Source organism: Mastigoproctus giganteus, chromosome 12 (genome assembly GCF_048544385.1).
Source record: "Mastigoproctus giganteus isolate SK-2022 chromosome 12, ASM4854438v1, whole genome shotgun sequence".
Lineage (NCBI taxonomy): Eukaryota > Metazoa > Arthropoda > Arachnida > Uropygi > Thelyphonidae > Mastigoproctus > Mastigoproctus giganteus.
The window spans coordinates 57,135,772-57,163,087 of record NC_143586.1 but is presented as its reverse complement, the minus strand read 5'-3'; the positions used below and the strand labels follow the sequence as shown (position 1 = coordinate 57,163,087).

At 35.8% G+C, this 27,316-nt stretch overlaps 1 protein-coding gene across 1 annotated transcript in view; it reads right to left on the bottom strand.

The window, feature by feature from the left end:
• LOC150077083 (serine/threonine-protein phosphatase 4 regulatory subunit 4-like) overlaps positions 1-27,316 on the bottom strand; it is a 297,317-nt gene that overhangs the window by 69,442 nt on the left and 200,559 nt on the right. The window contains exons 17-19 of the mRNA XM_090386255.1: positions 14,769-14,935; positions 11,762-11,803; positions 1,783-1,869 (exon numbers count right to left, since the gene is read on the bottom strand). Of these exons, the coding sequence (XP_090242381.1) occupies positions 1,783-1,869; positions 11,762-11,803; positions 14,769-14,935 (296 nt within the window). The remainder of the gene's footprint in view (positions 1-1,782; positions 1,870-11,761; positions 11,804-14,768; positions 14,936-27,316) is intronic.

Here is a 27,316-nt window from a genome sequence, read left to right as displayed (position 1 = left end):
ATCTTTCATGTATTTGATACCCCAAAACATATCTAATTATTATAGATAGTTGGGCATGCATTGCACAATCCATCGTTTCATCTGCTTGCACTGAATAAAACTGGGTATTTTCAATGTCATTTCAAATGACACTGCCGATAACCTTATCGATGGCAATTATCAAGTTATTCTGAATTGTACTAGAAAATTGTTTTTAACGAAAATTGTTTAGACCCTTCCTTCGTTGAAAGTGTGATGCAAAAACACTGTCCATTCCAGCAAAATAATTTAAGAGTTCACGATAATTACCTTTATTTAGGCTATCTTCTCCTTCATTATGTCCACGTAGTGCCAGTTCTTGCTTACATAAATATAAAACTGCATTGGCTAACTGCTTTAAATATTGTCTATTTTCTTGAACTTGTCTATTATAATTTCTTTTTGGAGCTTTGCTGCACTACTAATGGCACATGTCTATCTGACCAAACGTTTTCAAACACTTATAATTATTCAAATGGCTTGAAGATTTTGCATGATAATTGCTGTCACTCAAAATATTTCTAAAATTAGAATAACCAGTATCTGTCCAGGATTGATTTGACTTGGGCTGGAATAGTAAACAGGGCCAGCAGTACAATTTTTCACTCAAGAGGCTTCCACATAACCAATCTTTTTTTTTTTTTTTTTTTATGAAAACCCCAAACACGAAAGGTATCAAAACCTATAGTACTTAGTACCGTGCATGGGTTGAAGGAGAAGTACGGGGGGGGGGGGGGAAACTTTGCTCTAAAGACTAAACATGGGTTTCACCACTTCAAGCCTCCAATAAGCAAAGTGGTGGTATTTCACCGGTTGATGAAAGTCATCTACCACATTTGTTTGTACCATTTATGTCGAAATGAATGATTGCCTACTTTTGTCTTAATTAATGGCTTGGGACGGCCTGTCTTAATAATTTCTCTCCACTCAGCAATATTTCATCTTCCAAATTGTTTTTCTTTCAATGATAACACTAAATCATCCATCTTGGATATGATTTCAAAAAAATAAATATATGTAACACAATAATTCTTAACAATCACAGCACTATATATGCAGTGAACCAACATGCAAAACATCAAACTGAAAGCAAACAGGAAGCAAGCTGCCACCTATCGCTAGTATTTTAAATTATAACTCTTACCAAGCCGAGCGACATTGGCACGAGTTGAAGTATTTCATATTTACATAAATAAGTCATTAATAGATGTATAAATATTATTTGTTTTCAGATATGACTTGAGCCTCTATATTAGTCTACAATAAGCCACTAATTCATGCCAATGAGAGACGGCATGAGTAGGGTCTACGGTACTGCCAATGCAATTCTTATGAACTGCAAATATGAAAACTGACTGAATGAAAAGTACAAAATCATAATTTTCATTCATTTCCTTGACTCGTGCTAGACATGAGTAGCACAAGTGATGCAGTTACTACTGGATTAGACACATTATTAGAGGGGATGGACAGGTGATGTAAGTAGTTTTTTTTTTTTTTTTTTTTGATTGCTTCTTCCTTGCATCATTTGTTACTACAATTGCTATATCTACTAAATGGGTTTTTTTTTTTTTTTTGGTTTTTTTTGAGAATTTAATACTCTCTGTATTATTTAATTTGCATTATATGAAAGAGGGATTGTTGCCATCTAGATAAATTGTTTTTAGAATAATTATGAATAAAATAAAAAGTCAAAATAAGCTTTAATAAGATCTATGCCATGCTATTTAATGCATAATTTTTTCCCCGTACTATATTACTAACCATTTCCAAAAGCTTACGTTCTTCCTCTTCTTTCTGCAGATCCTCCAAATCAATTTCTGGCTCAGCACAAGATGTTCTTCTAGACCCCTACAAATGAAATCAGACTTGATATTTAATCTACAGACAGCATAATTAAAGATATCGTGCAGGATGATTCAGCTACCAGATAAGTCTTTGAGGTTTTATTTTCACAGAGAACTCAATTCAAGAATAATTGTAACATTATTTTTTGGTACACTCTGAGAATGTGTGATGGCTGTAGGTAGCAGCAGTATTAGTACTGTTTTGATATCCAAAAAATATTGTTAAATTCATAATACAGTAAACTCTTTAAAATCTGATTTAGAGGTGCCAGATTTTAAAATTTCTGGATTTTAAAGTGGTATACCTAGTGGTTCAGCAATTTTAGAGGAGTGCATTTCAATAAATACCAAGTAAAAATAACTGAACTTATTTGCATCTCTAAACATTTATAATGATTATGTTGTTATGTTTGTTATTTGGTTTTAAGGAGCATTAGCAACTAAGGCCATATCGCTCCGGGGATATGCGGTGGTCATTCCCTGACCTTTCCACATCCTCCGGATTTGGTGGTCACGGGCTCGAACCCTGGTATAATCAAGAAGAATGTGCTACGCACTGCTGCTCCTGCCCACTTGGCTACAGAGGTGCCTATAATGATTATCTTGTCCTTTCATTTGTTTTTGCAGATAACAGGATTTAAACTGCACGAATAATGGAATGATCATAATTCTCTCAGCAGAACAAACTTGCCTTTGTAACAAGTTGCACACCACATCACATTGAACAACTTGACAGCTGTACTGTCTTTATTTTGTTGCTAGAGACCATCTATTACCTGAAGGGATTGGTCAGTCCCAAAACAGCCTGTCATAGTAGTCTCATCTTTTGGAGAGATCATCTCTTCGAAAGTAGTGCAATATCAGGGAAACTCACTGCTATTTATTTATTTTTTTTAGTTTTTAGGAGCATTAGCAACTAAGGCCATATTGCTCCGAGATATGTGGTGGTCATTCCCTGACCTTTCCACATCCTCCATATTTGGTGGTGACGGGCTTGAACCCCGGTCTAATCAAGAAGCGTGTGCTACGCACTGCTAATCCTTCCCACCTGGCTACGGAGGTGCCGAAACTCACTGCAAAGGAAAGGTTGTTCTGCTGCAAGAATTAAGATCACTGCATTATCTGTGCAGTTTAAATTCTGCTGGCTGCAAAAACAGATTAAAAGACAATTTAGTCCTGCAAAGATCTTACTCTTTTTGCACGGATTCGTAAAGATAAATGCAATGATTGATACAAGTGCCTGATTGCTGTTCTAATATTTTTGGGTTATAAAGAATTTCAGATTTTAGAGTGCCAGATTTTACTGTATTTAATGTATGCAATTTAATTGTGTATGTATACAATTTATTTTGATTTTAGCAAATCAAGGTGGTGAGCTATAAACTGGACAAAATAAATTAGCATTTGACCCTGTATAAATTCTGAATCTGTCTTTTATAAAAAGACTCTTATCCATCAGAGGTTTGTGGATATGCCTCTTCTGCTTCTTCAGCGACTGAAGAACAGAAGAAGCATATAATAGAAATGAAGTGATTTATTGTCTAGGAATAACTGAATGTTTCTATTTGTATTTGTTTTAATATTCAGTCATTTTAATTTGAAAATAAATAGCCGACCAGGCTAGCCAGGTGGGTAAAGTGCCTGGCAACCCAAAGGTCACGGGTTCGAATCCTGCCTTGGGCTTGGATCAGAGTAAAAATGCAAAAACTTTGGGAGGTGCATTATGACCACAGAAGCCGATGCGCCACAACTAACAAAAAATATATATAAATAAAGAAAAAATAAAGAAATAATAAAATAAAATAAAATAAATAAATAAAATTCAAATAAATTAATTAAGTATATGTGATATTAGGTTAAATTACTTGTTACTATCCATTGCTCTACCACTTTCCAAAATATCAAAAAGACAACTGAGCATACAATCTAATCCTTTTTTCCCCATTTATTTATATATAGTATGTTTCAATTAAAGTTAGACTACACTTGGAATACTGTGTTCAAGTATGGAGACCACACATAAAGAAAGACATTGTGCTTCTTGAAAGGGTCCAAAGATGGGTAACTAACCTGGTGAGACTGGCAAAAGGGCATCCATATGAGGAAAGGCTTCGAATATGTGGGTTGTAGAGCTTGGAAACTGGGCACCTTAGAGGAGACTTTATTGAGGTGTTTAAGGCTCTGAGAGGCATAAGCAAAATGAATGAAGACAAAATTTTCATGGTTATAAATGATTCTAGAACAAGGGGCCATAATTTCAAGTTACAGGAGGAGATGTTTAGACAGGAAGTTTTATTTTAGCCAGTGAGTTATAAATTACTGGAATAAGTTACCTACATGGATGGTAGAGGCTGACAGTTTGGGAAAATTCAAAGGTCAGATGGATAATTATCTACAGAAGGAGGGAAATGTATAGGTTGTCTATTTCCTTTTCTCTTATTATTTTTTTACTTTTATTCTTATTTTATTTTATTATTTTTTTGGCTGGTGCAGCATAAGCTGTAGCTTCCTTGCACCATTGCTAATACCAATGCTAATACTAAACACCAGAGTTTATCGTGATTATTATTAGGTTTCGACTGTTTGTTGTCTCAACCTTTTTTTTTTTTTTTTTTTGTCATATTTCGACTGAAATTTTTGAATTTGATGTTAAAACTGGACTAAGTACAGTCGAAGCACTTTATAGTGACCCTCTTTTTAATGTCCTATGGGGTTGGTCATTACCAATTTCTCATTAATCCAATGCTATTTTACATTCAGTATAATGACATTGAAAATAAAAGGATTTTTTTATAATGACAATAAATTTCTACCTCTTAATCTGAATTTTTACATTTTTATTACAATATTCTCATTTAAAAATGACAGAATGCTTCAAATATATTGAAGTAACTGACCAGCTTGCAGCCTGACAGTGAGAAATCATTTTTGAAGATTTCCCCATGCTCTTTTCTCGCAGTGCAGTAATGAAATGAACATCAGCTAGAAGTTCATTTTATTACATAGAGTGTATGTTTATTGGTATGGCTCCAAGAAAGCAGATAGCTTTGCGAATCACATATTAAATTAGGATTTTGCAAGCTGTAGATAATGGTGCGCATTCTAAGACTGAAATCGCCAAACAGTTTGGCATTCCTAAGGGTACTCTGTTTACTATTCTAAAAGATCGGAAAATGATTGAAAGTTTAGAGAAATCTGCTGTGCCGGGTAGGATTTGAGCATGAAAGGCGAAGTATCTGGATCTTGAAAAGGTACTTTAGGAATGGCTAAAGATGATGCATGTAAAAAACTTCCCCATAGATGGTAATCTTTTGAAAGGCTGAATCATTTGCACATTGAGTGGATATTGAAGAATTTAAAAGTTCAGATGGATGGTTCCAGAAATTAAAGACTTGTTGTGGTCTGACTTTCAAAAAAGTGCATGCCGAAAGTGCAGTCATGGACATTGACACTACAAAAGAATAGAAGGAAAGTCATTTAAAAAAAAGTTTTGTTGACATGAGACCACAATGACATCTTCAAAGCTGATAAAACTGGATTCTTTTTTAAACTGCTACCGGATAAAACACTTACCTTTAAAGGCGAGAAATGTGGTGGAAAAAAGGCCAAACAAGGGATTACCATTCTTCTAGCAGCAAACATGTCTGGCACAGAGAAGCTTCCTCTTTTAATCATTGGGAAAGCCCAGAAGCCTCACTGCTTAAAATTTTTGAAGAAATTACCGACTATGTATCAAGAAAACCAAAAGGCATGGATGACACCACAAATCTACAAAGAATGGATCAGAGACTTAGATCACAGGATGAGTGAGAAGAATAGAAAAAATTTCTGTTTGTGGATAACTGCACCTCTCATTGTCAAGTAAAGGACCTACATGCAATCGCTGTTGAGTACCTACCACCAAATATGACGTCAGTTCTTCAGCCACTTGATCAAGGTGTAATTCAGTGTTTTAAGAAAAACTGTTGAAGAATGCTATTAAACAAAATTGTGGTATATCTTGAAGGCAAAATTCAGCACAAAATTGACATCCTGCTTGTTTGTTGTTTGTTTGTTATTTGGTTTTTAGGAGCATTAGCAACTAAGGCCATATTGCTCCAGGGATATGCGGTGGTCATTCCCTGACCTTTCTGCATCCTCCGTATTTGGTGGTCACGGGCTCAAACCCCGGTCTAATCAAGAAGCATGTGCTACGCACTGCTGCTCCTGCCCACCTGGCTATGGAGGTGCCGACATCCTGCAGGCAACGTGTTTCAGCATGGGATGAAGTTGATGAAAAAGTGATCGCCAATTACTTCAAACATGCTGGATTTACCTTACCACTTTGGATGATGCAATGCGTGAAGTTTCACATGCTTCTTTCTCTATTATAGGCAACCCCTGTATAATATGGTATTTCTACAACACGGTTTTGCTCTAGCACAATTGATAAATTATGGCAATCCTCGCATGGCACTTATATATGACCGTTTTGCTCTAACATGGTTAGAGAATTGCGAGAAACCCTAGCATAAAACGGTATTTTTGAGCTTTTGTGCTGGGAAAACTCTGCTATTATGTTAGATATAATTTTTCAACATCTCCATTCCTTTTTTGTGAATCCCTGCTGGTGACTCGCTAGTCGTTATAGCCTTTGTGATATTTTTCTAAAGCACATTTCTGGAGGTCACAACCACAAAACAATAAAAACAATTTGCCCTTTCCACTTTATTGGGCTTTTCTGTTAGTGCAATCAATTATAAATGGGTAGTAAACTCGATCTTATTGTATTTGCAATAGTTGGAATTCTCTGAGTTTTCACGTTATTATGTTGAAATATGTTTCCCCTTCTATCAAATATTCAATCATATAAAAAACATAAATTTTCAGAAACTCATTACTCTGTGTCTCACTTGCACATATCGTGTTTGCTGTAACTTGTGCATACTGTGTTCTTTGTTATTTAATTTTAAGAAGAGGAGAGGTGTACAAAGAAATAGCAGACAGATTTTCCTTTCTAAGTGATGTGCCAAATAATGTCACTTCATCTGCTGAGACTGAAAGGTACTCTCACTGCTCTCAAAAGCTAATTAAAGCTTACCCAGAAGACTTGGACAATAATCTATCTGCTGATCTCTAGCAGTTTCACGTATAAGTGTGCCATAAGTTCACTGCAACAAAAAATGTAAAAACCATATTCAGTCATGCTAAACTTTATAAAATAATTGAAGAAGACAAAATTGATTGTGCATTTCCAAATGCAGATATTGCATTGTGTATTTTTTTAACATTAATGGTTACAAATTGTACAGCTGAGCACTCATTTTCTCAACTAAAGCACATTAAAAATCCCAAGAGAACAGCCATGCTACAAGACACATTTCATGCTTGTCTCTGCTAGGTATAGAAGCAGATTTGTTATACCAAATTAGTTTTGAGGACTTGATCAAAGACTTTGCAATTAAAATATCTAGAAGAAAATGTTTTAAAAAGTAAATAAATATAAATCTATAGGTAAATCTTTGCCTATATTTTTTACTGTTATTTAGTGTTTTTGTTAAATAAAAAAAAATTAAAAACCAAAAGTTTTTATTTAATATAGCTGTGGGTGTCTTTCCTGGAAGAAAACAGAAAAAGGGTTATAAATTTTCAAACTTATTTCACGTTCCGCTTTTATTGAGTCTTAATGTCTTGTAAGTTAAGCAATGGAGAAGCCGAGGCCGAGGGGGCACCATAATATATATAACATATGGCCTGTCTTGCTATAGCAAGTGATTTTCAAACTCTATACTATGCTTTCTTTCTTCCACAAAGTATCAGAGCTATTTCTACTCAATTTAGCTGCACATAAATTCGGCTCAATTTTTGGAGTTTAAAATCTGTTGTATTTAATGACATTTTATAAACATTTTTCATTTAACTATTTAGTAATGTGAACCTTTAATCAATTCTAAGTTAAAGGTTCACATAACAGTTATGTTTGTGAATGGAAATTTTTATTCCTATACACTGCTTAGTTGAAATATATATTATTACACACTTAAAAAAAATACATTATTCATAGTTTGTTTGTTGTTTTATATTTGGTTTTTAGGAGCATTAGCAACTAAGGCCATATTGCTCCGGGATATGAATGTTACAAAGTGCTTGAGTGCACAAGGAGATGTGGCTTACCATGCTATATATATATAGCATCTCATAACTGTCTCACATTGGAGTGTGACAAATTTTCACATCTGGCAGTCCATTTGCCCTCAGCCCATGGTTGTTCAATGAAGTTCAAGTAAGGGGAAACTGGGAGACCACTGAGCAAGAATGAAGTCTTAAGTATGTTCAGCAAGATAATGCCATTACAGTGATGGCATTATCCTGCTGAACAATGCCATCACTGTTATGGGACAGGAGAACCATCAATATATGTACACAGTCAGCAATGATGGTATGATCAGTCTCTGCCATTAAACATTCTTGCAGAATTATCAGAGGACCAAGAGCATCCTAGCAAAACATTCCTCAAATCAGAACACTATTGAAACCGACTTGCATTATTTACACCATGCATGCGGGAATCCATCACCTCTTGTTTTTACTGCCACCCATATACCCTTCTATTAGTGGCGCCTCCGTAGCCAGGTGGGAAGGAGCAGCAGTGTGTAGCACACGCTTCTTGATTAGAGCGGGGTTCGAGCCCATCACCACCAAATATGGAGGATGCGGAAAGGTCAGGGAATGACCACCGCATATCCCGGAGCAATATGGCCTTAGTTGCTAATGCTCCTAAAAACCAAATAACAAACAAACAAACAAACAAACCTTCTAGTAGTATGATACAAAAGATAGCACAATTCTTTTAATCATCTGTTGTCTAACTGCAGAGTTACATGACACCAGGCGAGATGTATATGTCTTTAATGTACAGTCAGGAGGGGGATGTCAAGTATGCTGAATATTCCTGTTACAAAGTACTACCAGAGTACTTTGTAACAGGAATAGCAATATATTATTGTATTGTACCCTGCAGTCAGCTGCACCACCAACCTTCCTGTTGGTCTACACGAGCTTCTGCAGTCATCTTTTGTCCTGTTTATCTCCAATGATTTTGCACCACAGGTTTTTTCCTTTATCTGCCACTTTTGGTACACTGCACAAGAGTAGGTTAGGTTGTAAGCAGCCCACTAGATGTGTTGACTCAGAGATAGGCACACCTCCTTACGTTGCACCAACAATCATGCCTCATAAAATTTATCATACTGAAGCCTCTTCCTATGCTTGTCATAAGTAAGACTACATGTCAGCTGTACACATGTACATACCTATGCACTGACTATTGACTGCATTTGGTCTGTTGAGCTTTTATTTCTGATGTGGCCCTATTTCAATGTCCATTTAATGTATGCATGTATATAAATAGAGGAAAAGAAGGATTGTAAGCCCAATTGTCTTGTAAAGGCAGTACTATAAAGGATAGCAAGTAAGTGGCAATTTACTCAATATTGCAGTGAATGTATTTTTAACTCCATTTATTTTTATACAAATTAAAATGACTGAATATCAAACAATTCTAAATAGTAACATTCATTATTACAAGAAGTAAACCACTTTATTTCTATTATCTGAAGTCAGTGAAGAAGCAGAGGAAGAACATCCACAAACCAACTGATCTATAAAGTGTTTTTATAATAAATAGATCCAGAATTTAATTTATACAGGGTCGAGTGTTCATTTATTTTGTCCCACTTTAAAATTATCATGCAGATTATGCTATTCAAGATTTATATTTGTTAATCCACATACTATTCCTTTTGCACTTCAGTTCAACATATGCATGCATATTTTGATCAACAAGACTTCTGTATTTTAGTAGTATTCTGTCATTCCATTACAGAAGTCACTGGATGGCAGAATTGATTTCTTCAAGCCAATTTATCATTTTATAAATAATAACTCATCCACCATCCAAGCCAGTAGCCTAAGAGAAGATATGGATAAATTTCTGAATGCCTTGTTTTTTATTTTTAAAAATTAAATATAGCACCATATTTTAATATTTTAACCTATTTATAAAACTGTGTTCAATTTTAAGCCCATAGCATTAAGAAGATCTAATAAAGAGGTCTAAAGGTATATTTCCTTGAACTGAAATTTATTAATTTGGAATATAAATGTTCACACAGCTTAATGTCACGGCAGCTTCTTCATCATCTCATTAAGAAGCATAGCAGTTAACTTATTATTAAACACTGTAATTTAGGGTCAAGACAGTTCTATAAAGTAAAATTATACAGGGTGTCTCAAAAATGCATGGCATAACTTCAGGAATGAGTTCCTCATATGTAGACAATAAAAATATTTTATATCAACATAGTTCCGGAAATTCTTGGTTCCCGAGTTATTAACTGGAATGTCTTATCCCCCGCAGGTCCTTCATCACAAGGTACTGACAGAATCTGGTAGTTTTCCATTCCGACCATGTACTCAAATCAGGAGCAAGCGGATATGCACTTTATGTATGGTTTGGCAGACGACAATGCTCTGGAGGCTCATCATTTGTACCGCAAAAGGTTCCCAAAATGAAGATGTCCAGACAGGAAAATGTTTGAAGGTATCCATCACCGCCTTTGTGAACATGGGACCTTTACACCTCATGCTGCTGACAGAAGACGACCAAGATCTACGACTCCTGAAGTAGAGGGGTGGACCAACTGCCTGGCCTCCACGCTCACCTGATTTAAACCCACTAGATTTCTTCTTGTGGGGACATTTAAAGTCATTGTTATATTCGACTCCGGTAGCTGATGTGGAAACTCTCCGTAATCGAGTTGGGACAGGTTGTGAGACAATACGAAACATGCCAGGAATTTGGCATCGTCTTCATGAGTCCATGAGATATCGATGTGAGGCCTGTATTCAGGTAGAAGGTGGACATTTTGAACAATTACTATAAGGTGATGTGAACAGTTAAGTGTCATAGACAGACCTTCAAAACTCGGAAACCAAGCATTTCCGGAACTATGTTGATATAAAATATTTTTATTGTCTACATATGAGGAACTCATTCCTGAAGTTATGCTGCGTATTTTTGAGACACCCTGTATATAGGAGAGGTGCCAATTCTCCCTACCATACTTTCAAAAGATTGAAGTTTACACTAAGCCCTTTAAAATAACTCCTGCATTTCTATTCCAGCTCAGGAAATTAAGTAGGAAACTGGAAGCTGTAAATTTCAGTATTTTGGTAGCACAAGGTAAGGGCCAGCTGCCATTGCTCTCTCTCATCCAGAAGAATGTGGTTATGTAATATTTTAGTTTCCAAAACATTAGACTATATAAATATTTAAATTCCAATTAGTAGCCTTTAACATGCAATCATTAACAGTTGATATTACTGCAAATCATGATTATTAAAATAACAGTTTGAATAAATTTTAGATTTTAATTAATTAGATATAGATAAAATAGTATTATTAATACAATCCTATGTATATACTGAATATTATTAATATAATATTCTGTATTAATAGATTAATAATAAATCAGCAAGTGTTAAAACACAGTTTGATGGAAACAAATGTCAAACTTCTATACATATCTGGGTATCATTAATTGGCAGCAAATTATTTTAATTGCATACAGTAAAAATTCTTATGTAAATTTAAGTATCTTTAAGCATATAGAAAAATTATTCTGCAAAAGTTTACATGAAATAGCCTGTTTATTTTTTCAAAGAAAAAAAAAAAAAAAAAAACTGGGAGGAAAAAGCATCAGATTAATAGGCAAGTTCTTAACCTTCAGTTAAGAACTTGGAAATGCTGACTTCACTTAAGGGATAAAAATACTTTGATGATACTATGCATGCAATTTGAGTATGTAAATTTTTTTACATTTGAATGAAACAAATTTACAGAAAATTGAACTCACTGGTTCTGTAGCTACTTCAATTCTGTCTAGTTCTTCTATCGCCTACAAAATATTTTAAAGTTCATTTCACTGGAATAATTAACATAATATAGCACTAAATCTACAGAGAATAAATAATATTAATTGAAGTAAATATAAAAGGAGTTTATAAAAACAGAAATAAAACACAGAATTATGTGGCAATTTCCAGGAATGCATTAAATGTGTAACTTGAATGATGCCTGTTAGGAACAAAACAAAACAAAAAATTTTTTCTGTGTACTTGTAATCTTTCTCCCAAAGTTAGAATTTTACCTTGTAATTGAGAGATAATTACACAGCTCTGCATTCCTCAATTTTGAAAGGAATATTCGAAAACAGTCACCATTCTGCTCTTGATAACTTTTAGGACTACATTATTCAAATATGAAAAATAATATTTTTCATTTGTTAGAACCCTACAACAGTCTCAATGGAAAAAAATTGATTTCTTGGAGAAAAGTTTGTTTTTTTGTAAAACAAAAAAAGGATCTCTAGTACAATCCTCTCCCCAACTGGCTTCTTTATTTAAATAAAACGGAATCTGTGTTTTGCATGTAGGCTACTGCAGTCAAAATAATCATATTTTTCAACGTTCCTTTTTAGTTATTTTCAATTCTCTGCACTTTTGTTATACGTTATTTAAAATATTTTAATGAGTATGTTAATGTTTCTTTAAGTAAAGAAAAAACAATGATAGAAAAAACATATAATTTTATTTTCTTGTATTGTTCCTTTTTGTGGCATTGATCTTATTGATGTCACATATACAGTATATGTGTGAGGCTTTTATTATGTAGTCAAACAATTATTGCCTAATATACACTGCTTGGCAAATTTATTAAAACCACTGAGGTTTTTTGCTGTAAGTAACAATCAATGTAGATTGAAAAGGTCACATGGCGTGTGTGATGTACAGGAAAACACTACAAAGCTGCGTAATCTAACCAGGGCCCAAATCAATTTACTAGCAGTGGGGAATAGACAAGATCTCATGGACTTCCAAAGAGGTATTATCATCAGTGCACCTTTAGCAAGTACTACAGCAGAAAGAGGATGACTGAACTTGTCAAGTGTTTAAAAAAAGTGTCAATTGAGACTTTAATGAATGGAAAAACACCAAAAAATATCTTTGAACAGACATAACTGTGTCCAAAAATGTAAGGTGATGGAGTGAGAAGCATGAGGTATGGAATGGATAATCAAGTGTAACAACATCAAACAATGGAACAATTAACCTCTGCACTTAATGTGTGAACATCACAAGGAATCAGTGCTTGCGCCATGTGAAGAACCCTACATAGAATGCACAGTGGGAGTAGGAGGCCTTTGTGTATGCCACTGATCTCAGACACTAACTGAAAAATATGGTTGCAGTGGTGCCAGGAACACAAAGGATGATGCAGGAGGATGGGAGGTAAGCTGTGTGAGCCAACAGTCTCAATTTGCACTTTTCAGCACCAATGGAAGAATGCACATATGGAGGAAACCACACGAGTTACTACTGGAATTGTGTACTGACAGTACACAATTACAGCACCTTGAAAAGCTGCTGAAGGGGGTGTGATAGAGTGAGGTATGTTTTTGTAGCATACTCTTGGTCATATACCACTAGAGGGCCCATGAACATAATCACACATATGAACATTGCTACATATCAGATGCACCTGGTAATGCTGCATATTTACTCCTATGGATAGAGGTACTTTCAAGATGACAACATAACTATCCACAGCATCAAATGGGCGAAACAGTAGTTTTGAGGAACATGGGAGAGATTTTGAGCATCTGTCTCTCAAGCTGAATCACCAGATCTCAGCCCCATTAAACACTGAAAAGCATGTTCATTAGCACAAACCCCTGTTCACTTCGCTTCAGGAACTGAAAACAGTTTTACAGGAATGGTGCAATATTCCTTGTGTTACTTTTTGACACCTTGTTGACTCCTACATCATGACGGAGCAGGGATTTGGACAGAAATTTTGAACAGCGGTGGTCCAATATGCTATTAGCTCATGGTCCTAGTAAAGTGGCCAGTCAGAGTATATGCTGCATACTGTAAATTGGTTTCCCTCTAAAAAATGCTGCATTTGGAAGCACGGAATAGCTATAATTTTTAAAGTTTTTTAAAGTGCATACAGTAGTATTGTTGTTTAATGTTTCATGTAAGAACTGCATTTGTTTAAGGTTTATGATTTGATAATTGAGAGCTATTAAGTGCTCGATAATTCCTATATTCTATTATATTATAAATCAACAGGGATTACCTTTATTTTAGATATAGGAAGCTTCTTTTCCAACTCTCCTAGTCCAACTCGCTAATAATTCTTGAGGATGGCGATATCTATTTTGTAAACCAGGTGGGACGTCTTATTTATTTTGGTCCTATAGCTGGACTTGAGAGTTAAATTTAGGGGTCTAATAAAATTGGATATGGGGGGGGAGGGGTTATTCTCTACATTCCTTAAGTCGGACTAGCTTCCCACCTAGTTTACAAAATAGATATTGCCATCCTCAAGAATTATTAGCGAGTTGGAAAAGAAGCTTCCTATATCTAAAATAAAGGTAATCCCTGTTGATTTATAGTTTAAGATTTATGTACTAAAAAAATTTTGATCACAGTTATTTGATAAAATAAAAAAAAATTCTCTGATTTATCTCTAACTAAATTACCTCATTATTTCAGAATGAATGCATAAAATATATGTTACAGGAATATATACCACTGAAAGTTCATATCTTTTAGTCATTGGATACTATTGTAAAAAATTTAACTATAATGACCAAAGCTAGTAATTTTTTTTAATTTCACTTGTAATAACTAGCTAATAATGCTAAAGCTGTCTTCCGACACCCAAGTTAGATCGAGGTTGCACTTATTTAAGTTTTGTAATGTGTTGCAGTTACTGAAAAACATCTAAAATATAAAATAATTAATTCTATCCTTTATTTAATTAAAAAAAAATGAAATACACCTATATACACATACATTCTGCACAGCAGCAGCAACATCTTTATCTTTTTCATCAGTCATTAATTTGCGCACACAGGCTTCAAGCTCCTGGAGGAGAATTCCATCAGTTGGGAGTTTCATTTGTGCCTTCAATCTTGGAAGCACTGAGCACAGCCTTAATCTTACATTTGGAACAGGATCTTCTGTAATAATCATATTAATATTTATTGCCTTAATTAACAACAATTCATTGATAAACCTCAGTTTTAATCAGCTTATTATAATAGATTACCTGTGATATACTCTGAGACTCCATATTTTTTTAAACACAGAATGTAGCTGGTGGATAAAAAAAACTATCATGAGAGATAGTTCATTACAACTCTGAGACAGACCGTTAACTGTCACTGGTATGTGCTAAGCCTGCAAGTATGCCATCAAGGAATTGTGTGTTGTTTCTTGAGAAATCAAAATAAAACCATATGCTAAAGCAGTGGTTTTCAACCGGGGTGCCGCAACAACATTCCAGGGGTGTCACGTAATGTGGGTTTAAGTTACTTAAACTTATTATTATTTTTTAATTTATATGTTTATTTCATTATAAAATGGTGTACAGTACCTTTTTAACTTTGTGGTGATCTATAATTGATGTTTACTTAGTGCTTCTATATAAAGAATAAAATTATATACTGTATATATGTAATTTGTATTATGAAATGTAATTTTTATAATTATATTATTGTAATAAATATCATATAAAATATATAATTTTTAATATTATATATATATACAGTGGAACTTCCCTTTAACGGACAGCCATGGGGAACGAAAATGTGTCCGTTAGAGAGAAGTGTCCGCTAACAAGAAGTCTCAGGGAGAAAAAAAAAAAAGAAAGAAAGAAAAATCGTTAAACGTTTAATGTAAAATTAAATTAAAATATATACAGATTTTGCACAATATTTTTGTAAATAATATACATACAATTGTGCTATGCATATTATGACTTTATCTTAAGAAAAATACATACAGTAATCACTTATTTTCTTCTGCACCTTCTTCCGGCTGATAATTTTGTTTTCAACATTTGTTTGGAGTGAAGAAACCATCAAAAGTCCTTCAGTATCTTCTTCAGCGGCGAAAAACATTTTTAAACGATTGATTTGTATGAGCGCTTCTTCTATTTTCATCGGTGGTTCATCGTTAATATGTTCTTCGACAGAATGACCTCCTTCCATTTCTTCATCCTCATGAGGAACTTCTTGAAAAATATCGATGATAATGTCGTTGATATCTAGAGCACCATCTTCTGTAGTGAGGTTTGAGTCTATATCTTTGTAGCCAGGGTCACTTGCAGCGGAAGTATCGTACATTATCAATAGATGTTGAAGTTCTTGTTCTTCTTGGTGCTCCACATTGCTGTTCACAACTTCAATTTTTGCGTTTGAGAAGCCAGACTTTACAAAACAGTTCATGACAGTTTGTTTTCTAATTGCGTTTACTGAAGAGGAAATCCATTGAATCGCATCTAGGATGCTGATTTTCTTTGCAAGGTCACTCACACATGTTACATCGTTCATGTTTGCAATGAGATGTCTTAAAACACATTTTCTGTAGTGAAGTTTAAAATTTTTTATTATCCCTTGATCCAAGGGCTGACACTCTGCAGATGTGTTTGGTGGCAGAAAAACGATTTGAATGTTGGACAATTCAATGTGCGGGTGAGATGCAGCATTATCCATGAAAAGAATAATTTTTCTGTTTTGATGAATCATGTTTTGGTTAAAGTGACTTATCCATTCGCTCATGATATCTCGTGTCATCCACGCTTTTTTATTAGACTTCCGGTCAACATCCAAAAGATTCAACTTTATGCCCTTGAAACAACGAGGATTTTGTGGTTTTCCTATAACAAGAGGTTGTTCAAAGTCTCCCAGCATATTTGTACACAATAGTACAGTCAAGCGTTACTTAGAAATTTTTCCGCCCCGGCACTTTTCGTTTTTAAGACTCTGTTTTTCAGGAAGAGCTTTAAAAAAACAACCCTGTTTCGTCACAGTTGCAAATATCCTTAGCTTCAAAATCACGACATAAATCTTCCAATTTGACGGTCCACTCTGTTACAACCCCAGTATCAACAGATTCACCTTCACCACTTACGGTTTTCCAAGAAATTTTATGCTGAGTTCTGAACTGGTCTAGCCATCCCACAGAAGCTTTGAACTCATTTACTCCCATAGATTTCGCAACCTCCAAAGCCTTTTCCCTAATAATAGGCCCATTAATGGGAATTTTTTTAGCACGTGCGCGACAAATTTGAAGTCCAACAGTTTTCGGGAATGATTTTTGAACCTGATCATTTCCGTGTTGCCAAAATTGTTTGAGCAGTTCATTTTTTTCCTTTAGGATGTCGCTTACCTGCGTCTTCCCGATTCTGAATTTTACAGCGAGATTGCGAACACTGTTTTTTTGCCGATCATACACATTAATGAGTTCGACTTTATCTTTTAAAGTTAAATGTTTACGAGAAGACATTGTGCACTTCACATGACACTGAACAAAACTGAAAAGACGAAAGGCCGACAAAATCCCCCCCCCCTGCACACACTGAATTCATCAGAAGTTTTACACGTGCCTTAAAATTCTTGAAAAAGGGTTTAGAACCGTGACGTAAAATTTGATGAAATTCAGAGAATCGGAAATAGAAAATAAACACACGATTGAGGCAATACGTGGAAGAAACGTTCCTAGAAAAAGGGCCGTGAGCTCGCCCACTGTCCGTTATGGGGAGATCAAATTAAGTGCTAATCTAAACGAAACAGTGCAGATTGCCTGTCCGCGTCCGTTACAGAGAATGTCTGCTAGACAGAAGCTGCAAACACGTTAAAACCAATGGAGGTGAGTTGGGGAATTTGAAAATGTCCGTTGTAGAGAGATGTCCGTTAGGAGAAGTTTCACTGTATATATATACACGGATATATACAGAGAGAGAGAGCCGGATCAAACAGGCAGAAAATTGAGTAGGGGTGCCGCAAAATAAAAGAAATTACTTAGGGGTGCCGTTACTAAAAAAAGGTTGAAAACCACTGTGCTAAAGCAATTGTTGTTGTTTGTTTGTTATTTGGATTTAAGGAGCATTAGCAACTAAGGCCATATTGCTCCGGGATATGCGGTGGTCGTTCCCTGACCTTTCCGCATCCTCCGTATTTGGTGGTGATGGGCTCGAACCCCGGTCTAATCAAGAAGCGTGTGCTATGCACTGCTGCTCCTTCCCACCTGGCTACGGAGGCGCCTTAAAGCAATTGTGGTAGGAGCTTCAAACTATAATATTAATATATTATTAAGAATCAATGAATTTTTATAAAGACCTTTCTGAAGCTGGATACTTTGATTTTTGATATTTGTGCTTTTTGATTACTTCTTTTCCAAGGAAAAGATCAGAATGAATGATGAAAGTTAAGTGACATTCTCTCTTACCATATCCATTACAGGGATCTTGTCAGTTTTCAGACGTTTTTCGCACCTGTTACTCCAACAAAGTAAAATGGAAATGTCTATTGTTATATAAGGAAGATATTACTTTTAACTTATTTTTTATGTAGATCCTTTCCTTGAGAAGAAAAAAAAAGAAGAGAAATTGAAAAGGATCCAGCTTTAAAAAGGCCTTTTTTAAAAATTCATTCATTTAATAGCAGTATTAATATTAAAAGAGATAAAACCATATGCCAAAAGCTCATAGCAGAGTACAAATTTTTCACATATAATTTTCTCATTACGTTAGATATTGCCTCTTATTTCTTGAAAAAGAAGATGTATTATCAAGATCAGTTTCAGGATTGATATATATATACCTGTGGTAATTAAAAGTCTGTTTCAGAGTTGTAATGCAGTATAAATTGTGATAAATTTTAGTGCAATTACATTCTATTCTGATTCAAATCATGTGGAATCTCAAATAATCCATTATAATTATTGCTTTAAAATATTTTTCATTAACTGCAAATGAAAATGTATTAATATTGATATTTATCATTAAAATAATTATCATTATTTAATATCAATAATACCAGACCACATATTTATTTGTTTAATTCAAGAAGGTGCTCTTTATAACAGTTGTGCTGACTGCAGTGAAAGCATCTATAATACAATTCATGCATAACTGATATGCACAATATTCTTAACTAAACAATGCAGTATCGTAGCTCCAGGAACAATTTCATAAACAATACCTCTGTCAATTACCTAAATCTAAATATCATTCAGAGTTTTGTAATCTAATGTATTAACTGTGTGTATCTGAAATAGCATCTGCATTTTGACTGGCTGATTTTGATTTTTATGGTGCAAGGGGAAACTAAGGCCATGATGCACCAAGTCTGTTTGACTGGATGAAAAAAAAAGTATATATGTAGTGTCCAATTAATAAGTGAACTAGTCTCTTATGTTCATTGAGAACATAGAGACTAGTTTATTGAGAATAGAGAGACATTATTTCCTCCTCCCTTGATTTTGAACGTCTTCTGACATTCAAAACATGAAATGAGAGGAATTAAAAATGAAAATGCAAAAAGAATGGCAATTGGATCAGGAAGAGCAAAATTATGTAAATTCTTATCATACTATTGACTTATAATGGGGGAAAAATATATATTTTTTATTTTTTCCATAAATATACTTGAATCTATGTAAGGGATCCGGCATTGTCACTCTCAAACCAATGGGTACTGCATGACTAAGTTTTTGGTTGTAAATACAATCATTTTCACTCAGTGGAGGAGGGATAGGAAACAATTATAGAATCTCTTATTTTATTCAACAGAAATGATAGTGGGATGAAATTTCATAAGTATTCAGCATAGTCCCCAAGAAGTTCCATACATGTGTTGTATCTTTTTTCCCAAGCTCTTAAGGCTGCAGTGAAGACATTCTTTAGGGATATGTTTAGATTAGAAAGAATACTTGATGAGAATCAACCGAAAGAGCAAGCTGGCTTTAGGACAGGATTCTCAACTATGGATCACCTTCACGTAATATCACAGCTAATGGAGAAAGCAAATGAATATAAAACACCATTATGCCTGGCATTTGTGGATTATGAAAAGGCATTTGACTCCATACAGCATAAGGCAATGTTTCGGGCACTGGAAAGACAAGGCATAGATACTCCATATATTATGATTTTGAAGAAAATATATGAGAGTGCTACATCCTTTATTAGACTAGACAAAGACAGTAGCAAATTTAAAATCGAGAAAGGAGTTCGACAAGGAGACACAATATCTCCGAAGCTGTTTACTGCTGCCCTTGAGGAAGCTTTCAGAAGATTAGACTGGTCGCAGAAAGGAGTCAATGTGAACGGAGAGTACCTAAACCATTTACGATTTGCAGATGACATTGTGGTCATAAGCCACGATCCCAAAGAATTAGAGGAAAATCTTAATCAGTTATGCACAGTTAGTAAGGATTTTGGACTAAAGATGAATATGGCTAAAACAAAAGTAATGATGAACAAGTATGCCACGGAAAGGGAAATAATGATTGAAGGAGCAGTAATTGAAAAGGTGGAGTCATATACTTATCTGGGACAAGTTATTAGCTGTAATAATGATAAATGGCTGGAAGTCAAGAGAAGAATAAATTTTGGATGGATAGCATTCAGGAAATATAGTCGCATACTGAAGAGCAATATCCAGTTTGTCTGAAACGTAAAATAATGAATCAATGTATACTCCCCACCATGACTTATGGAAGTGAAACTTGGGCACTCACCAAAAGAATGGAAGAGAAGCTAAGAACTACACAGCGAAGAATGGAACGAATTATATTGGGAATCAGACTGTTAGATAAGAAGAGAAACACATGGATTAGGCAGCAAACTCAAGTAAAGGACATTCTTATCAAAACTAAAGAACTAAAATGGTCTTGGGCAGGACACATAGCTAGAAGACATGATGACAGATGGACTAAGAAAATAACAGAATGGTACCCAAGAGGAGCTAGAAGAAAACCTGGAAGACAAAGGCGGAGATGGATAGATGAAATTCATGAGTTTTTGAGTAGTAAATGGATGGCCAGTGCTCAAAACAGAAGGAACTGGAAAGTTGCTGGAGAGGCCTTCATCCTGCAGTGGATTGAAAATGGCTGATGATGATGATGAATAGTAAATGGCACTATATGCTGCTAATTGGCTTGAAAATGTCCTGTCATGAAGGGAGTCTCTCATCATTGGGAATGAGAAGTCACTTAGTATCTGGTCTGGTAAGTAATGGAGGCTGTGGGATGAGCTCAAATTTGTTTTCTCTAAACAATTTTGCACCCAGGCAGCACAATGAAGGGATTTATTTATTTTATTTATTTTTTAGGAGCATTAGCAACTAAGGCCATATTGCTCCGGGAATATGCGGTGGTCATTCCTTGACCTTTCCGCATCCTCCGTATTTGGTGGTGACGGGCTCGAACCCCGGTCTAATCAAGAAGCGTGTGCTACGCACTGCTGCTCCTTCCCACCTGGCTACGGAGGCGCTACAATGAAGGGGAGTTGTCTTGGCAGAAGCAAAGATGATTCATGAGATGTGGATGTTTTTTCTGCAAAAATGGGAGGAATTTCTCCTTCAGAACATTTGGATAGTTGTTTCCTGTAACTGTAGTGCAGGGGTCGGCAACCTTTTTTGAGTGAAGAGCCATTTTTGATCTAATTAAAAAAAATAGAGAATCCGAATAGCCGCACCTCAGCTCAAGGAGGGGGGAGTTTAAGAAATGGAATAGAGTGGGAAGGTGTTTTATTAAAACATTTATATTACATAATTTGTAATATATATATATATATATTTTTTTTTTTTTTTTTCAAATATTTATTAATACTGAAAAAACGTAACAAACATCTAATTAGGTACGAATTAATGTGACTTTTGCTGCTGAATTTCTTGAGCGAGTCTCTCAAAAATCAGGTGAGTATGTCATAATTTTCATCTTTCAACATGCTGAGAAACTCTCACTGTTCAGATGATTTCTTGATTTATTTTTAATATAGTTCACGTTAGAAAATATTTGACCACAGAACCAAAAACTAAGTCCAAACACAAATATTTTCAAATTTATATACGTGTCGGTAAGCTACTCCATGCATCCAACACAAGATGGTCTTGAATTTTCAACTCATCTATCGTTATCCATTTGTGTAGAATTGCAAGGGCAGCCTTTTGCCTCTAAATTCTCAATTTCAGTTTTAAGGCATTTTAATCTTGCACTCCACATGTCCTTGATTTTTAAGTCATCTAACTCCATTTCAAATTGTGCTTCATGTGGCTAAAAGTTAAAGAGTCACAGTTACATGTTCAAAGAGCTGCATGCGGCTCGCGAGCCGCAAGTTGCCGACCCTACTGTGTGTATGTGTTATGGGAGTTTAACTGCGCATCAACTGCTCTGGCTATAATGTGCCTATTCACATGAAAATTCTAAAACAAAATTTAAGCGTAACTAAAAACATAATTTAGGCAAACCAACTTGATTGTGTTTACAGAGATATTTTAGAATTTATCATATAGTCCAATTATTTTCAGATAAGAGAAAAACTCGTTGATGTTTGCATCATCTCCAATAATATGTTGTAATGTCATTGGTTCTCGTAGATTTCTCAGGGAATACAGGACGGATGTTCTGTCCTGTTGATAGTGAGGGCAGTCAATCATAATATGTTTGACTGTTAAATTTTCTGAACAGTATGGACATCGAGGAGGATCTTCGCCTTGGAGCAGATGGAGGTGGGTCAGATATGTGTGTCCGATACGTGCCTGTGCAAGAACCACTTCTTCTCTTCGCACTGTTTTGGTGCTAGAGTGCCAACGCTTTGGATCGTGTTTCAACTGGTAGAGTTTATTATTGGTTTGGGCGTGCCATAGCTCTTTCCACTTTGCAAAACATGCTGTTTGTATGATGTGACAGTAGTCAGAGGCTGGAACCGGAACGGAGGTTAAATCAAAAGTTGATGGATTTTTAGCAGTTTCATCAGCAAGTTCGTTACCCTTTATCCCTGAATGTGCTGGGATCCAGCAAAAGGTCACTGATTGATGACATTCTTCAATTTGTAATAGGAGTCTTCTGATTTGATTTAACACAGGTTGAGCCTTGTAAGAGAAGTTTTGCATTGCTGTTATTGAGCTGAGAGAGTCTGTGTATACAACATATTTTATAGATGGGTAGAGATTCAGGTTGTTTAAAGCTAATTTTATTGCATGAAGTTCTACGGAGAAGCTGCTATACTCAGGTGGAAGGGCAGCCGAAATGATAGTAGAGGGAAATACTGCTGCTGCTCCAACGGCTGAATGTGATTTGGAACCATCAGTATATATGGGCAAAAAATCAGCATATTTCTGAATATGGCTTGCATGGAGTTGTTTCACTTTGAGTGTTGGTAGACGATTCTTTCCCCACTTGTGAAGATAAGTATCGAAATATAACTGAGGAGGGGGAATCCATGGCAGTTGGGAGTAATTCATTAAATGTTGCCTGTTGAAAATTGGAACATTCCAACTCTGCAGTAATTCAATAAGGCGTAAGCCTGCCGGTCTTATTTTACTGGGTTTATTTCTATAGAGGTTTTGCAGTGGTGGATTAAAGAGGTATGGCTGAATAGGATGATGACAGCAATTTTGTATTCGGGCTGCATACTTAAGAAGCAGCATTTTTCTGCAGAGGTAAAGGGGGGCTCATCAGCTTCATTGTACAAACTATGAGTAGGAGATGTCCTGAAAGCACCAAGTGCAATGCTCTATGCTGTATGGGATCCAGCCATCTCAGTGTACTCTTACGGGCGGAATCATAAGGTGAAGCACCATAATCCAATCGGGATCTGATCAATACTCTATATAAGAGCAACAAAGATGTACGGTCTGCTCCCCAAGACAAGGCAGATAAAGCTCTTAGTATGTTCAAATTTTTGAGGCAGGATATATGCACAGATTTAATGTGCTCAAGGAAATATAGTTTCCTGTCAAGGATTAATCCCAAGAATCTGATGTTGTTAGTCACTGGAACGGTAAAGTTTGGCATCTGAAGTTCAGGATCTGTATGCATTTTCCGTTGATTACAAAAGTGGATTGCAACAGTTTTCTGCTGTGATAGACGATAGACATTTAACTCTGCCCACCTTTGGACTTTATTCAAAGATATCTGCAGCTGCTGTTCAATGGATCTCATATTCTGAGAATGGCAAGAAATAGAGAGGTCATCCGCATAAAGGTAGGTCTCAACAGTATTTGGAAGTTCTTTTGTGATGGAATTGATTCTAAGGGCAAAAAGGGTTTCACTCGGTACAGACCCTTGTGGCACTCCTTCTTCCTGTAAAAATGTCATAGAAAGCGAGTTGTGGTATCGAACTTGGAATGAACGAGTCCTGAGAAAGTTCCTGATGAATAAAGGAAGGTTGCCTCATAGACCTAGAGCATGGAGGTTACTGAGAATGCCACGATGCCAGGTAGTATCAAATGCCTTCTCTATGTCTATGGAAACCATAACAAGATGTTCATTTTTTACAAAGGCATTATGAATTGCAAACTCAGCTTTGATCATGAGATCCAAGGAGGACCTGTTCTTTTGAAAGCCATGCTGATTACTGCTAATTAGTTGTTGTGTTCCAAACAAGACGATTATGGATAATTTTTTAAAGTAATTTACTGAGGCAACTGGATAGAGAAATAGGTCTATAACTGTTAGGACTGGTAGGATCTTTACCGGGTTTCAAAAAGGCAAGAACTGTGGCATGATGCCAAGAGCTGGGATCAGTGGTAGATTTAGCACTTGAGAAGCCCCAGGTGCAACTGAATTTTGAGGCCCCCCCTCTAAATATTTTCGGTACCACTATAGTGTGCATTCTGTGCACACGTTTTTACTATAGCACGCGCTCTAGATTTGGTGTTGTGATTTTAATCGTTTTGGTTGTCCAATTCTTTCATACATATTTTAACTAATGTTTAAATGAAAAAATTACACAACTACCATCCCTCCCAAATCTAACATTAATACATAAAATCTAGCATTAATAATAATATGTATTCTACTTCAGTTTCACTTAGTTCGCATAGATATTTCATATATGTGGGGATATTCGCATAAGAGTTTACTAACTTCTCATATTAAATTATAGTTTTATTCAGTAACGGTAATAAAGATGAGTGTAAAAATTTAAAATGAAACAATTTTATTATTTTTTTTGAGACCTGAGATTTGAGTCCCCCTCGATTTAAGAGGCCCCAGGCACGCGCGCCTCGTGCGCCTGTGCGGCAATCTGCCACTGGATGGGATAAATGTTTTCCATAAATATCCAGTTATAGTAGACCAGCAGTATTTGTAAATTTTTGTCACCAAGGTTTTGTAACATAATGTAAGATATTCCATCTGGCCCAGCGGCACTGTTGCGTGTTGTTTTAATGACATGTAGAAGTTCACGATATTGAAGAGGCTGGTTATACGGAAAGAAAACCGAGGTTCAAAAGTTGATGGCTCGTTGTTCAGTCTTGGTCTTTATTTTCTGAAAAACGAGAGAATAAGTTGATGCCGCTGAAACTTGGGCAAAGGTTTTGCCCAAAGTATTTGCTATGTCGTCGGCAGCAGAGAGTTCCTGCCCATTCCATAAATTGGTGAAGGGGTGGTTGGAAATTTCCTGGAAATCTGCCTGATTTTCTTCCATATTAACCTGGAGTTAGTGTTTCTGTTTATGGAAGATGCAATCCGAATCCAAGAATTTTTTTGGCTTCTCTTTGAATGCGACGTGCTTTTGCTCTTAGTTTCTTGTAATTGATAAGATTAGCTGTGGTTGGGGATCTCAGAAATAAATTCCACGCTTTATTTTTTAACTTCTTAGCTATTGTGCATTCTTGATTCCACCAATAGTTAAGGTGCCGTCAGGATTGGGGATTACACAATGGAATTGAACATTTAGCTGCAGATAGTAGGTGTGAAGTGATATAATCTGTGGCTTCATCTATTGACTGTGTTCGTATATATTGCTCATCCAGGGTGACAACTGATTGAAATTTGATCCAGTTGGCTTGAGAGAACTTCCATTTCCTGCAGGGTATGGCTAATGGTGGTTGTGCAGTGAGCAGATCACAAATAATTGGAAAATGATCACTGCCCATGGGATCGTCCATAACAGACCATTCTATGATTGGAAACAGAATTGGGGAACATATTGATAGATCGATTGCAGAGGTTTGTCCAGTTGGTAGTTGTATGTGAGTGGTTGCACCAGTATTAAGAACAGTAAGGTTTTGCTTATCCAGAAAGGTTTCAACTAAGCGGCCATGTATATCTAATTTTGTCGATCCCCATAAGGGGTTGTGGCCATTGAAATCACCCAAGAGACAGACAGGGGGTACTAATTGCATTAGCAGGTTTTCAAGATCTTGGTAAGAGAAGGTATGACTTGGTGGGAGATAGACTGATACTAGTGTTAAAGCAATCTGGGTTATCAAACGCATGGCGACAACTTCAATTTCAGTTTACAAAACAATTTTCTTGGTCGGAATCTTTGAGCTGACCAAGATGGTCACCCCCACGGGCAGCATTTGAAGTATTACGATCGTGTCGATAGATGGCATAGTTCTTTATGTTGGTGGAAATTTGAGGAGTGAGATAGGTTTCCTGTAGACAGAAACCAACTGGAGAGTAGCGGTTAATTTAAGACTTGAATATCATTAAGGTTGCTACGAAATCCTCTACAATTCCATTGTAGAATATAAGGCATTACTGGTGTTTAGTAGCAGATGATGCTTCTGACTGTTTTTTTTTAATGTGACTGTCTTGTGACGTTCAGGCTTTGCTTTGTCTTTTTTTGAGAATAATGGTCGACCGGTATCCATTTCTTCATCCGCATATATTTCTAAGATCAGTTCTTCTTGTCTGGATGAGTCAATTGTATCCATAGACGTTTCTTGGATTCTTTTTTAAATTTGAGTTACGATTATTCGATATAGAAGAAATCACTGGGGGAGGAGCAGGAGATGTAGCTGGTACTGTAAGTGCAGTATCACTTGCCTGGTTCAACTGTTTCAGGACATTGGACTGTTGCTGAGAGAGAACAGTCAGAGCCCAGTCAGAGATTGAGGTGTTTGAAGGGACTGTAACATCAGTTTGGGTGGCCACTGATTGATATTTTTGCGCAATATAAATGGCGTACGTGCATTTATTCATATTGGGAGTAAGTAATTTCCGTGCTTCTTGAAATCTTACTTTATTTTATATCTTATATTTAACGATTTGCTTTTCAGTTTTCCATCTGTCACATGTCCCTGAGTAGGCAGGATGGTTTCCTTTACAGTTGGGGCAAGTCATTTCTTTTGCCAAGCAGTCACTTTGGGTGTGGTCAGCGGACCCACAATTAGGACAAACCTGGTTTCCTCTGCACGCTGTTTGAGAGTGGCCATACTTCTGGCACTTAAAAAATCTCAATGGGTTAGGAAAATATGGTCTAATGCGGCAGAGTAGGTAGCCTTCTTTTATCGATGGTGGTAGATTTGGCATATTAAAAGTTAGAATAATATCCCTTTTAGGTGTGAGTATGTTTTCTCTTTTCACCATAATTCTTT